The sequence below is a fragment of the Schistosoma mansoni genome, chromosome 5, assembly GCF_000237925.1.
Source record: "Schistosoma mansoni strain Puerto Rico chromosome 5, complete genome".
Taxonomy (NCBI): domain Eukaryota; kingdom Metazoa; phylum Platyhelminthes; class Trematoda; order Strigeidida; family Schistosomatidae; genus Schistosoma; species Schistosoma mansoni.
Window position 1 is genome coordinate 1,130,411 of NC_031499.1, and position 14,895 is coordinate 1,145,305.

Genomic DNA, 14,895 nt, shown 5'->3' on the forward strand with positions numbered 1-14,895 from the left:
ACTACTGCACACTGCCGTGCAATAGCCGCCAAAAGTTTTAGAACTTTATGGTCCATACGCAGGGCTTTCAGTCATCTCGACGCTAAAACGTTTCTGACTTTGTATACAGTGTTCGTGTGTCCTAAACCTGAGTACTGCATACAAGCAACTAGCCCCTGCCTAAAAAAAGACAGTGAACTCTTGGAAAGGGTTCAGAGAACGGCAACTAAGCCGATTCCCGGAATAGCGAAGCTCCTGTATGATACTAGACTGACTAAGCTAAACCTATTCACGCAGTCATATCGAAGAACCAGAGGAGACTTGATTACAGTTTTCAAATTGCATAGTGATAAATTTGCACCTGATATGCCCTCATTTTTCTTGTCTCCCAAGACAGAAAATCTACGAGCACACTCCAAAAAAATTCACAAGCCCAGGACGAATTACTTGTCAGCTGACTACTGACTTTCCCATCGAATCATCAACGAGTGGAATTTATTACCTCAGCACGTGGTTGAGGCTCCATCCGTCGACTTTTTCAGAAGCAAGCTGGATCAGCTGAGAGACCATCATTGTCAGGACTAACACAGGCCATCAAGCCTCCTGTCCTTTCCAAACTGAAACTGAAACATCAAAGTGAAGATCTTCATTACGAACGTTTTATTGTACGAAGCTGAAACGTGAAAAAATAATACAATCATAGTCAAAAATACACATGTATTCATAAACAATTGTCTAGATAAGATATTTCAGATCTTGTTTGAATACACTTCCCATGTTCATTACTTAGGCGCAAATTTATTTGAGGTTGTTATCTCATCATGGAACGGACGTTTATTATGGTCAAACCTGATGGCGTGCAACGAGGTCTTGTTGGGGAGGTTATACAACGATTTGAAAGGCGAGGCTATAAACTTGTAGCTATAAAGATGATGCATGCCTCAGAACAGCTGCTTCAGACGCATTACGAAGCACTCAAATCCCTTTCATTTTTCCCGAAACTAGTTGCATATATGTCATCTGGGCCTGTTGTACCAATGGTATTTGAAGGGCGTAAGGTAAGTAAAAGCTCAAGGCGAGACTTTTTATAAAAATATACTGATACTTCTCATCTCTCCAGATATCTACAAATCATCCCAAACTTCGGAATTTAGGATATTTACCCGAAACAAAGAGGAAATGTTTAAAATGCATAATCTCTTCAAATGTATTGAGAGTTTCCACAAAACGACCTGAAATTTTGAGGGAAAACCATAGACCAGTAGTGTTTATTGCGGAGGGGTTGTCGCATTTCCCCTTAATTTCCTATCGCAGCTCGCTCAGAATGTACAAGGTGAGACTCACAACATGGGCAGTCCAAAGGTGTACCACAAGAATCCGCATTGTTTTTCGGCAATGTGATGTTCACGCCACCGGTCACCAAAGTATCTGGCCTTGGTAATCGAAATATATACACTAATTTCTAAGGATATGTGGTTGGTTGGTCCACGCGAGTTCTGCAAATGGGGCCGTTACGAACAGCCGTGATAACAGCAGCCACATCTATTGGTAATTTTTACCAAACGATTTCAAAAAGACCAGTAGATTTCTAAGTTCATTGCAATGATGGGTTCGCGTAAACTCATCCCATCAGGCTCTGAACACGACGAGGAGCGTAAACAAATCACATCTAGGTTGACTAAAAGTCTAAGGAACGATCGTAAGCAGTGATGGGCAACGAAAGCAAAAGAGATGGAAACGGCAGCGGCTATAGGCAACTCGTTAGACTAATAAAAGAAACCGAAATTAAGAAGTCAAGTGTGAGCGAGACGATCTCGGGAAAAGACGAAGTTCTTATGTGCTCTCAGCCCGGACGTTTAAAGCGATGGGCGGAACACTTTAGAGAACAGTTAAGTTGGCCTTCAGCTACTCTACAGTTACCCACAATTCCTAAACAGTCTGAATTTCAGTCAGTCACAGCGTAGAACTTCGTACGTACGTACATCGGTTCGGGCCGCCATACGACATTAGCATAGAGATGAAGTTGTCGATTCAAATCCCATAGTGGTAGAAGTAGTAAGAGTATAAACATTATGTGAAAGATAAGGGTTTGAAGGAATATAATGCAGCGAAATAAATTTGGAAAGAGAAAAAGGGTAGGGACATAAGGAATTTAGAGAATTAGAATTTGTTAGAACACAAAGAGTGGATGCACCTTCGCCATGAAGTTTCACTACTTCAATCGATTTGCCATCGTTACCTAGTACCCGTTTCCTAACAACTGCATTACTTACCCGGTGGTCACAGGATATACGAGCAATGCTTCGAAGACACCTATGATCGAACACTAGTAGCCTACGAATATCCTCTACTCTTATCGGCCATGTTTCACTACAATGAAGCAGGACGGAACGAACTGCTGCACAGTGAACCCTTCCTTTTGTTGCTGGATGGGTGTCTCGCCTACGCCATAAATGACGGAAGTTGACGAAAGCTAGACGAGCCTTCTGTATCCGTGCTGAGATTTCGTCACATACTAGACCACAAGGACTGATGAGACTCCCAAGATAAGTGAAGCGGTTAGCTCAACTACTTCAATCCCTATCAATTGTTCAGATGTCGATGCAACCCAGTCCTGAAGTAACATTTTGCACTTCGAGGGAGAGAATCGCATCCTGAACATGCGTGCATAGTTGATTATAGTGGTCAGAAGACTCTGCATTATGTCAGCGTCTTCACCAAATAAAACCATGTCGTCGGCGTATTCTAAGTCAACAAGTGAGCCTCCCGGTAAAAGTGTGAATGGAACATTGAAGTAGGTCCCCTGACTCTTGTTGAAGTTCAAAAGCATATAGATAATCTGAAACAAGAAGAGCAGCTGGCCCAGATGGATTGGCTCAGAGGTCTTTAAATATGGTGGCCCAATCTTAGCGACTAGGTTGACTAAAATCTGGGAGTTGCACGTAATCCCATCTGACTGGTCGCAATCATTGATTATCCCAATATATAAGAAGGGGCCAAAATCATCCTGTGATAACTATAGAGGGATTAGTTTGACCAATATAGCATCTAAAATACTAACCTCAATAATTATCGGGCGCCTAACTAAGACTCGTGAACTCCAAAGACGAGCAAACCAGGCTGGCTTCAGACTTGATCGTGACTGTATCGACCACATACTCACTATTCGTCAGGTTTTAGAACACAGGCATGCTTATCAGCGTCCGACAGTGATAGTTTTTCTTGACCTAGAAGCAGCATTTGACCCTGTAGACTGAGAGGTTCTGTGGCAGTCTTTGTCATTGAAAGGTGTACTTCAGAAATAACATAGACCTTGTGGGGGCTCTTCACTCAAACACTTTGTCGAGTGAGAGCTTATGGCGAACTGTCATTTGATTTGACAACCTCAAGTGGTGTCCGACAAGACTATCCACTCTTTTCATTTTTGTTTAACCTCATCATAGATCTACTGCTAGAAATAACACTCGTCGACTGAATTTTGAGGAATTGATCTCCTACCAGGAGTTCCACTTATCGACTTAGAATACGCAGATGACATAGTCCTGTTTGGTGAAGATGCTGATAAAATGCAGTCTTTTGATAGCACTGAGTAACAATTCAAGGATATTTGGGTTGCGTTTCTACCCCTGTAGATATCCGTCTATCAATTAAGGGACGAGTATACTGCGCAGCTGTTCTCTCTGTTCTACTTTACGGCTGCGAAACGTAGCCATTAATGGTAGAGGATACTCGTGGATTACTAGTATTTGGCCGCAGATGTATTAGAATTGTTTCCAGCATCTGCTTGAGTCATCGGGTTAGTAATAGTGAGGTTAAACTCAGGGTATTTGAGAACGATGGTTAATCAGTTGGTGAGGTTGTTAGTCTTCATCAACGGAGATGGTTGGGTCACGTGTTACGTGTGCCTGAACACCGATTACCACGACGCGCAATGCCGACTAGTGTTGGAGATGGATGGGAGAAGTTAGGGACGGCCAAACCAAAACGTGGCATTAGTCCTTGAAGTCACCAACTTCTGGTCTGAAACATGTTGGTGGATGCAAACTACTTGGTTGTGGTCCGCACGACTATCTTAACCAATGGTTGGAGACTGTGGCATGGCTCAGAATCGATCACAATGGCATAGGTGTATACACTCTTTATCTTCCTTTAAACTATGAGATTAGAATTGCTTCATATCTTCCTGTACTATGTACTTATATACAATCTTTCTTTTATATATTACCACCATTAAATTGACTACTTCTATGACTTTGGTGTCTATCTTGTTGTGCTAATGAGGTATGGCAACTTGGACCGATGCATATATGTGCCTGGTCCTACGTCGTAGCTGAATGACTGACACAAATAGAGCGATGGTAACTAATTGCTTAAAGCACTTAACTTTCAACTGGTATTTCCCACATTAGAAACGCTGTTCACATACTCAGGTATCAGCAGCCCGGTAGTATTGTTATCCATTATACAATTAGTGTTGCACAAATCTGTACTTTGTACGTGCGTTAATCAATAAGACATGCTTTTAAACTTATATATAATTATTAGTTGAAGGCGTTTTATTGCCTCCTAATGGTTATTCAAGATAGGGGTGATAAGTCGCTATTTCTGGATGATGTTAAATAAATGTTATGATACCGCCTGATTGTATTTTGAATAGTATGTATTGCTCTCAGATACCGTTCCAGTGAGACATATCAAAATTGAAGAAACAAGTATATCTAGCTGAATTTTTCAAAATAGAATGGAACCCATGTTCTGAATTATATTGCTAGCTACTGTCCAAAAATATAGTTTTTCCTATTTTTTTTATTGAAGTTCATGATTGTATACGGCCTTAGAAATTTAAACAACAAATATAAGCTTCTATGATGATCGTATAAAACTATTTCTTGATTATGTTACTGTTATAATGAACTGTGAACCTATTCATATATCGTGTATATTTTTCCTTACAATTTCGAATATGTTTCGTACCTTTATTTCTCTTTCATGTATTAGACCGAGAACAAAGTAATAATTAGGATAACCATTCATTTTCAGGATAGTGGCTTGTAGTGATATCCTGGAAAAGCGTTTTATCCAATATGAATAGACGGTGAATTTTGCCTGAATGTTAGTATTGATATTTTCAGTGAGACTTAAAACTCGTTATGATCTCTTCACTTTATGACTTATCCACTAGGCTACTAGTCACGGCTGTAAGCAACTAACTCAACGAGTATAATATTGATTAGTATTTAGATATGTTTCCATTTTTTTTCACTGTTAGTATTCACTTTTTCCTCATTAGTCCTTGTTAGGCCTTTTGAACAAATCCCTTGATTTTTCCTTTCGTGACTCAAAAGACTAATTAAAAAGATTTTATCACTTCAAGTGATTGCTCCCGGTCGTGTATTCAAATGTCAGAATTAGTATTGAGAGACGTGTACATCCAAATGACGTATCTCTAATGGGATGAAGGTAACAACTTGGATTCTACTGCCATCCATTATGTAGAAAAAAATAGCTTGTAAAATTAAACAGCATCGTAGCATCGATTCGAGAAGTTTCTGGTATGATAGAAACAGGTCCATTCAGCAACTGTAGAGTACAAAGTCTTAGAAAGAAAATTAATGACTAGCTTTATTAATACATCAGATCTATCTTCTGAGTAAATTTAAAGTACATTGCCAGTTACTACTTCCTATCTTATGAGAGCACCTTATTTGTTTTAGCAAACTAACCTCCAGTCTAAATAGAACTATGTTCATAATAATAAAGTTGTACATTTTTAATGTAATTTTTATCTTGACCTGACATTGGTTATGGTGTGGTGAACGATACTTTTAAAATCTAATCTAATAATACTGAATTTACAAGAAAAATATTATATCCTACTGTAGTAAACAAAGACTTGGGGATAAAAACCAATTTATCGTTTAATACAAAATTACGCGGTGCCTTTGTAAAATATAAAAAGCATGTATTAAATACATTATTTGCATATCTTTCCCTTACGTGCTCCATTATTCCTCTACTTCTGTTGTTATTTCGATAGCTCTCTGATTTCCTTCCTGTTCTGTTCATTTCAATCTCCTGCTGCCAGGTGTCCCACTTCCTATTGCGACTACATACTACTTATATCTGTCAACATAAGTAGCATGCACCACAGTGGTACTATTTTATCACTTCAATTGATTGCTCCCGGTCGTGTATTCAAATATCAGGATTAGTAGTGTGTTGTAACTGTTATATATATATATATATATATATATATATATATATATATATATATATATATATATATAATAGCATTATTAAGATTGCTGGTTGCCATTATCTGTTCATGTAACTGGAATACTAAGGCCCATCTCATTATAACTCGCTCTGGTTTGAGCTACCAACTTGAGCGCTGAAGTCTCCTACGATTACTGCCCAAACGTTTGGCTTTTTGTAATAGGACAGAAAACTTTATGTAAAACTCATCCTTTCAGAATTACAGTCAGTGTTTTCGTAGGTGAATACGACGAAGAGGCAACAGCGTGTCCCTATTTTTCCTTGCTCTCACTGCTCACATAAATACTTATTTTATTTAAACACATAAATATTGGTACAAGGGGCACCAGATATATATACGCCACACAGATCTCATTTGATTTGTGTGACGGCTGTCATACTGCCCGGGTGCCCAGATTGAAGCACGTGGTTTTCTTAGAGAACCACACCCTGAGCCTTCGACCTAAAGGTCTGATCCACAAGGCAGTGGAACATCGTGAGGAGATGCAGTCCCATGGTAATCGGTAACCAATTATTGGTTCGTACGCCATTTGTTCCCTCAGGATCCTGGAGCCCATGTGCACCATTAGTTTGGAATCAGGGTTTTCCAACTCCCCTCGGTGAACTTCCCGTGTCCACCAACCCGGTTAAAGCGCCGTATATTCGCTTTTCGTCCTCTCAATTTCGTAAACAACAGTAGGACCACGGGAAGACAGTGAGTAGGACATCTCGGGCAGAGGCTATATACGCGTGGCCATGTGAGAGTATTTCGAGAGGGAGAGCAGACTCTCCTCACTCTCAGCCGTACCAGGGCATTTGGGGGCTGTCACTGCTCAATTTAGTTGGAAAGCCCACAACACATTTCAGGCTTTGTAACTTCATAATCTGAATATGTATTAATAAGTTTTGTCAACTCAAACAAAAGCTTTGACACATTAGATATTAGTATCATACGACAATTTCCTAATATACTTCGTTTTAACTAAAGGTATCCTTAGTTTTATGTTGAGGCCAAAAATATTTCATTATTAAAGTACGCCGTAAAGATGCTAGGGAATTAGCACAATAAATATCCTCGTAGGGTCAGACTGCTCAGGATCCGGATCCATCTAAATGACCTCGAAACGTAAATCACTTAGACTGTTGTGCAGCGAAGTAAAATAAAATCAAGTCCGAAGGAACAAACTTCTTTTAAATATCTGAGTTTTATTTTTTTTAATGTTAATCGCTGCGTACTATTACAGTTACATCGGTCTATACATATGAGTTGGTGCTATCAGCATGCATATGAAGACGTTAAGGTGAATCAATAGTTCGTATGATAAGAACTTGCAAATGTTCAGTTTTCCAGTCTCCACGACCAACTTCAACTGAACATGTATGCTTAAAACAATATCGTATTAAGCAAAAGTGCTTTTTATACCACTTAACGACTGCGACAGGCCATTGAATTCAAGTTTCATGTTAGCATCAACCATTTTCAATTTTCCCTTTTTCTGTTTGTTTGTAGTAGTACATCTAAGGTGATTTATACTAGCAGGATAAAAGCTAGATATAAAAGCCGTTCTTAACTTCAATGTACGAAGATCAGTTAACCGTTAATCCTACAAGTCTTGTCATCAGGACTGTGCTAAATTAAGCAAACAGCATCAGAAGTATGACTCAACTCAAGCTACAAATCTTCAAACCTCACTACATGTGAACAGGTCCCACAATCATTATAGTGTTCACTTGGTATCCCCTCACTGTCGATCATATTTACTATCTGTTCCTAATTCAACAGTGACAGCTTCTAACCACTTAAAATTTCCTCGTTGCGTATTAATGAATATACATTTTCTACCGACCATGTTTTTTTTATTTTAGGTTGTTGAGAACGGACGTACAATGTTAGGTGCTACTAAACCTGAAGCAAGTTGTCCTGGATCAATAAGGGGAGACTACTGCCAAGATGTAGGGAGAAATGTTGTCCATGGATCCGACTCAACTGAAAGTGCTAACAGGGAAATCAACTTATGGTTTTCTCCACAAGAACTATGTCAATATAAACAAGCCGTTGACCCTTGGATCCATGAATAAACTACGGTTTGATTATCATTTTCTCCCTGTAGACTGAGTGGTTGGCTATTCAAATAAATTAAAGGCTGTATTGTATTACTACAAACGAACTGCTAACTTTATATGGTGTTTATATCATGCTATCTTTGGGTCAGTACCAATAATAAAACGTATGGTAGTGGACTACACTGATCACCGATCAAAATATCTGCTATCTATGTGCAACAAACAATCCATGTTTTATGGGAAAGTGCTGATAGGAAACTGATAGTCGATTTCCCGACATAATCTACGGAGTTAGTTTTGGTGTGTGCACTGAGTGCCTGTTACTTGTTAAAAGCTTGTTCGAAGCTAGAAATGTATTCGGATAAAAGTAAGATGAGCTGTGACAGCTACAGTTCTTACTTAGGCTAGGCTGCACATGTAACAAGTCTTAAAGAACTGTCCTTTTGATTGGGCAGATTTTCCAGTCACATTGCATTAGCTTCCCAGAAAGCGAGTTTTAGCTTTGGAAGTTGACCAGAAGCATGACAATCCTGCTAGTGCACGTTTAAAAACTGGGCATCTCTTACTAGTCGCGTAGTCCGTAAACACATGGAGATTACCAAATCGCATTTATGGCGCTTTGGGACGTTATGACAAAAGATTACATGATAATTCGTTTCTTGGGTCTGATTGAATGGTACGTTATTGTCGAGACATACAGGTGTTTGGCCTAGTGTTCAAATCTCATTCTCCGCGGCAACAAATCAGACAATTTCTAAGATTGGTTTACGAATAGCTAGATCAAGGGATGAGTCCATTTAGAGGATTCATATATAGTGTGATCCGAATGCTCTAGGGATAAGGACGAGGTTGATCATTCTAGATGTTAACTGCCTGGCAGTTATTATCGTTAATAGTCTCTTGTTATTACTGATTCAATACAAAAAATCCCATGGTTTGTTCATGAAGAAATGGTGTATGTTAGCATACAGCGTCGTAATTAATACTAGGTGAATATTCTTGACCTTGTTCTCAACACTTAATCCACTTGCCTATTTGATTTTGGAGCAGTTCTCCGCAGACCACCTGGAATACTAGGTTTTGTCGTCGATCCTTGGTTTTCCTAACCCTAATTAATCTTAGCTAGTTAGTTGTGAACACTCGATTAAACTAGGTAACTCATATTGCAGCTTGTTTTAGAATCGACACGTCTCAAAGATTCACGTAACAGAAAGCATTCACATGTCAGTTGAACTGCATCTAATTTTGTTTTTACCGAAGCACTGATCAGATTTGTTTTGAAAGGTGGTGTAACATAAATTCTAGACAAATGGTGTAACACAATTTATATTTCGTACATACGAATGACAGCATTCCAAACATGGTTTCATCAGTGCATTAGAATACAGGAACATTTAATTTAATGTTAGTGAGAAAACATTCCTCAGGCACAGGATAAAAATACAAATGTAATGGCAATGGGTGAAGGAGAAGTAAAGCAGGTTAATATACTCTAAACGTGGGTACAGCTTGGCTAAGGGAAACAAAAGATATGACAATATTGAAGAGCAACAGTATATACCTAACTAAATACAATAACAAGGATAATGAGAAATATGTTTTTTTGACCTCACATTATTTATAAAGTAGCGGTAGTCTTCCATATATTACACATTATTCAGACTTACATAGACCCACTGACGTACAAACCACCGACAAATAACAAGTGTTACGACAAATTGAAGTACACTCACTTAATAATTGGAAAGGAGCTATTAACTTATCAGGGAGTCGGAATCTTAAATGAAGTAGTGTGTATAAAAATTGGAGTGTTACATGTAGAACAAGAAACAATAAAATGTAGACGAAGAAAGTATCGCACACACCTTCCAACGCCGTTAACTCTAAACAGTTACAGCTGATGGCAATGCTGTATGTGTAGTGTGCCGATGATGAACTAGACATATGATCTGATTGCTCTATACAATAAGCCCCATTGTAATTATTAATTTAATTAATACTATTAGTTGTATTTGTTGATGTATTTAATGAGTTATCACTTGATTTCGATTTGCATTGATTTCCAGAAGCATCTAAGCATACACTGGTAGTGACTTCATCGTCTTCTAAAACACCGAAAGAAATAGTACTTGAAATTAAGTTGGCTGAAAATTGATTTTAGAGAAACAGTAGGAAAAATGAAATATATATTTGGTCATTTTACAGCAACCCATGGAAATGTGAACATTCCTCAAAGCAGAAAACCAGGAGTATCTTTTTAAAGTAATTTAAATACTGTCTCAGTTAACTATTTGGTTGGATGTTCGTTTCAACGATGAAATATCATCAAGGATACACAAATATCGTCTTATTGTGTCAATACTATTCTAGGAGTCGATGAAATTCAGTTCATAACTAATACCAAAGATTTTAGGTCTTGGAATTAAATACAATTATCATACATTAGTTTTTATCATTTACTTCGAGCTCATCTATCCATAAATACTCACTATTTGTGGCAGTAAATTTACTCTATCTTCCTTGTCGAAAACACTTATGGAAGTTCTCAAAAGTAAGGTTATTTAGCTGTCTTTTTTCGCGTAATGCTAGAATGATGTGCACAAACGATTTCCATCATATACTTTGACATGTTGCTCAAACTTCGTAGATATATGAGTAAAGATAATGCACTCTAAACATTTATTTAAACCTAAACCATGAAACACTCGACTTTCAATTAGAGGTACTAGTTCGAACGCTGTTAACTCCAGACTGGGGTACCAAATATCTGAGTCTAAGTCATAATTATTCAATTATTAGATGACAATCTGCTAAGATGAATACGCTCTACAGTTAGGGAGAATATAAGCAAGATAATGTTAAGTAGGAACATTTATTACAACTTACTCCTGTCGTCTGACAAAGCTGTAAATCGATCAATAGAACTTCTTGGAGTACATGTTCGCTGATACTACTCCGGTATTTTGACCACTGTTATAACTAATTGATGAGCCCATCTGACAACCACCAGCTTTGATAGAACCGACATTGACTCAAGTGAGATGAATATATTAATGAGGATCTGGATTCGGTGTTGCAGTCGAAAAAAAATCACATAAGTAGCATTTTGCATATAGGATTCCACTAGAACTTCTTGTTCCATAGCCAAACAATCAACAAAATCATTGTCAAATAATTAGTAACAAGAGTGTGAACGAAACAATGCAGGGTAAAAAAGTCAGAGCTTTTCAAAGCTGCCCGCCGTTTCGTTTTAAAGACCTTGGATGCCTGACAAGAGTCGGTCATTCCGTATTTGAGTTGTTGACGCCCTGTTTGGTCTCCAATGGATTGCACGAATATCGGTTTTTTCGCTACAGTAAATCCGCAAAATCAATGCGAAAATTGTCAGTTTAGCTTTCTCTGTTTTGTAGTGTACACTTTGGCTCTTCTGTTGCTTCGTGGGCTCGTTTAGCTGAAGGCGCTCTATCATGCATCCGTACCAGATTACGTTTTGGAACGGCGTGGGAAACATCTCCTGCGATCATTAGCCAGATTAGATCAGTCACTCCTCGATATATTGATAGCCCATCAAATATATCATGTTTTCCGGAATACTTTATTTATTTATTTTTCGTTCATTATAAAAGTTCATTTATCACCATGACGGAAAAGAAAGAAAAACAATTTGGGTTAAAGAATATCCCCCCACAATCCATTTACGTAATTTATTTGGAAGGGAATAAAAGTTAGAAGTTGGATATTACCAGAGTTGAATACCGGCTCAGTAGTCTTGTTTTATATTAACGCCCACGCTCTCGCAAATAATCTAAAACAAACATCATAAAAATCCGTCCAGTGGTTTCGGAGATACAACGATTTTCATAGAACGGCTGGTCGGATTGAGATGATTCTTGTTTTATATTAACGCCCACGCTCTCGCAAATAATCTAAAACAAACATCATAAAAATCCGTCCAGTGGTTTCGGAGATACAACGATTTTCATAGAACGGCTGGTCGGATTGAGATGATTCTTGTTTTATATTAACGCCCACGCTCTCGCAAATAATCTAAAACAAACATCATAAAAATCCGTCCAGTGGTTTCGGAGATACAACGATTTTCATAGAACGGCTGGTCGGATTGAGATGATTCTTGTTTTATATTAACGCCCACGCTCTCGCAAATAATCTAAAACAAACATCATAAAAATCCGTCCAGTGGTTTCGGAGATACAACGATTTTCATAGAACGGCTGGTCGGATTGAGATGATTCTTGTTTTATATTAACGCCCACGCTCTCGCAAATAATCTAAAACAAACATCATAAAAATCCGTCCAGTGGTTTCGGAGATACAACGATTTTCATAGAACGGCTGGTCGGATTGAGATGATTCTTGTTTTATATTAACGCCCACGCTCTCGCAAATAATCTAAAACAAACATCATAAAAATCCGTCCAGTGGTTTCGGAGATACAACGATTTTCATAGAACGGCTGGTCGGATTGAGATGATTCTTGTTTTATATTAACGCCCACGCTCTCGCAAATAATCTAAAACAAACATCATAAAAATCCGTCCAGTGGTTTCGGAGATACAACGATTTTCATAGAACGGCTGGTCGGATTGAGATGATTCTTGTTTTATATTAACGCCCACGCTCTCGCAAATAATCTAAAACAAACATCATAAAAATCCGTCCAGTGGTTTCGGAGATACAACGATTTTCATAGAACGGCTGGTCGGATTGAGATGATTCTTGTTTTATATTAACGCCCACGCTCTCGCAAATAATCTAAAACAAACATCATAAAAATCCGTCCAGTGGTTTCGGAGATACAACGATTTTCATAGAACGGCTGGTCGGATTGAGATGATTCTTGTTTTATATTAACGCCCACGCTCTCGCAAATAATCTAAAACAAACATCATAAAAATCCGTCCAGTGGTTTCGGAGATACAACGATTTTCATAGAACGGCTGGTCGGATTGAGATGATTCTTGTTTTATATTAACGCCCACGCTCTCGCAAATAATCTAAAACAAACATCATAAAAATCCGTCCAGTGGTTTCGGAGATACAACGATTTTCATAGAACGGCTGGTCGGATTGAGATGATTCTTGTTTTATATTAACGCCCACGCTCTCGCAAATAATCTAAAACAAATATCATAAAAATCCGTCCAGTGGTTTCGGAGATACAACGATTTTCATAGAACGGCTGGTCGGATTGAGATGATTCTTGTTTTATATTAACGCCCACGCTCTCGCAAATAATCTAAAACAAACATCATAAAAATCCTATCGGTTGTTTGCTTTTCAGTGCCGCAATTTTTAAATCGTTAGTTTCGATAACCGATATAATTCTAATCTTAACGGCGCGTAAAATGAGAAGGCAAACGTTAGCAGTAACCACAGTTGATTGTCGAATAACCCAGGTCAGAAAGCTATCAACACCTGAGCGAATATCAACGAGCGAGTGAACGGCATGCGAGCGTGTAAACAGGCTAATAAGCGAAGGAAGCTAACGAGGAGCAAGCGAGCGAATAGCAAGCAATTACATAGGCAATTTGTAGTCAAATTTAATAAGGGCACAGCAAACCAAAACAATGGCCGATAATAATATTTGCGTGCGTACATATATTGGTGAGGAGTATGAGTCATCGAATGATATTTAAGCAGTCAAAATTTCGGATAGAGTGTCATGTGCTCTAGTGGTATAGCAGTGCAAAGAATATGCAAGTTGTTACTATCCAAATGACGATATCTGTTAGGTAAGTTAATAAGAAGGGCTTAACCAAAATTGACTAGAATCGAAATTGATTGTAGGATGTTTGCTATACCTTCATACAGAAATTTTTACAAACTTGTCTGCTGTTTGTTTTATTTTGACGCTCACGATCTGGGAAGTAAACCACATAAATTTCATAAAAATCCGTTTGGTGGTTTCAGAGATACAACGATTTTCTCAAAATTTCATAAAACGGTTGGACGGATTCAGCCGATGTTGATCATAAAATGCCAAGTCACAAGAATAATACACCTTACTAAACATGGAAAAGAAGAGAAGCGTTAGGACAACTAGAAGTGGATAAAAGAGGCAATCACTTCAACATGTTAGGAGGTTCTGGGCCACAGGAACAACCATCACAAGGAATGGATCACTGTCGATACACTGGATAAGATTGAAGAAAGGAGGAACAAGAAGGCTGGAATCAATATCAGCTCAATATCAGTTCTTCAGCGTGAACTCAAATACTACATAGTCGATGAGAACGGAAATAACGATAGCATCAGCATCGATCGCATCAAAGCGCATTTAGAAGTAAATCCTATCCACGTCCATTTTCCTTCAGTACAATCGAACGGCTTCTACACTTATAATACCTCATCCAACAGCTAACATGCAGGTTGATACTTCGGCAGTATTTGAAAATGAACCCAAAACAACGCGTTCTGGAAGAAGGGTAAAGTTTTCAGAACATTGAACTGATTAGTGCACGTAAAACACTATGTAACATTTTGTTTCGTCACGATTTTTCTTTTTATTATGTTTAAATTAAACCAATTTTAATATGCTTATATATATTTATTCCAAAAATAAAAACAAAATTTCTT

The 14,895-nt window shown here is 38.2% G+C and overlaps 1 protein-coding gene across 1 annotated transcript; it reads left to right on the forward strand.

Annotated features, from left to right (window-relative positions):
• The first annotated feature begins 763 nt into the window (after positions 1-763).
• Positions 764-8,474, forward strand: Smp_092750 (nucleoside diphosphate kinase). Its single transcript, XM_018797570.1, has 2 exons — positions 764-1,037; positions 8,101-8,474. Exons 1-2 carry the CDS (start codon positions 801-803, stop codon positions 8,311-8,313), a joined length of 450 nt encoding a protein of 149 aa, XP_018652599.1. The 5' UTR covers positions 764-800; the 3' UTR covers positions 8,314-8,474.
• The last annotated feature ends 6,421 nt before the right edge of the window (positions 8,475-14,895 follow it).

What these genes read in the sequence shown, in the direction of transcription:
- Smp_092750 (XM_018797570.1), top strand. Translation starts at nt 801, where the DNA reads ATGGAACGGACGTTTATTATGGTCAAACCTGATGGCGTGCAACGAGGT. An exon ending in TGGTATTTGAAGGGCGTAAG is followed by an intron (nt 1,038 to 8,100) that starts GTAAGTAAAAGC and finishes TTTTTATTTTAG; the next exon opens with GTTGTTGAGAACGGACGTAC.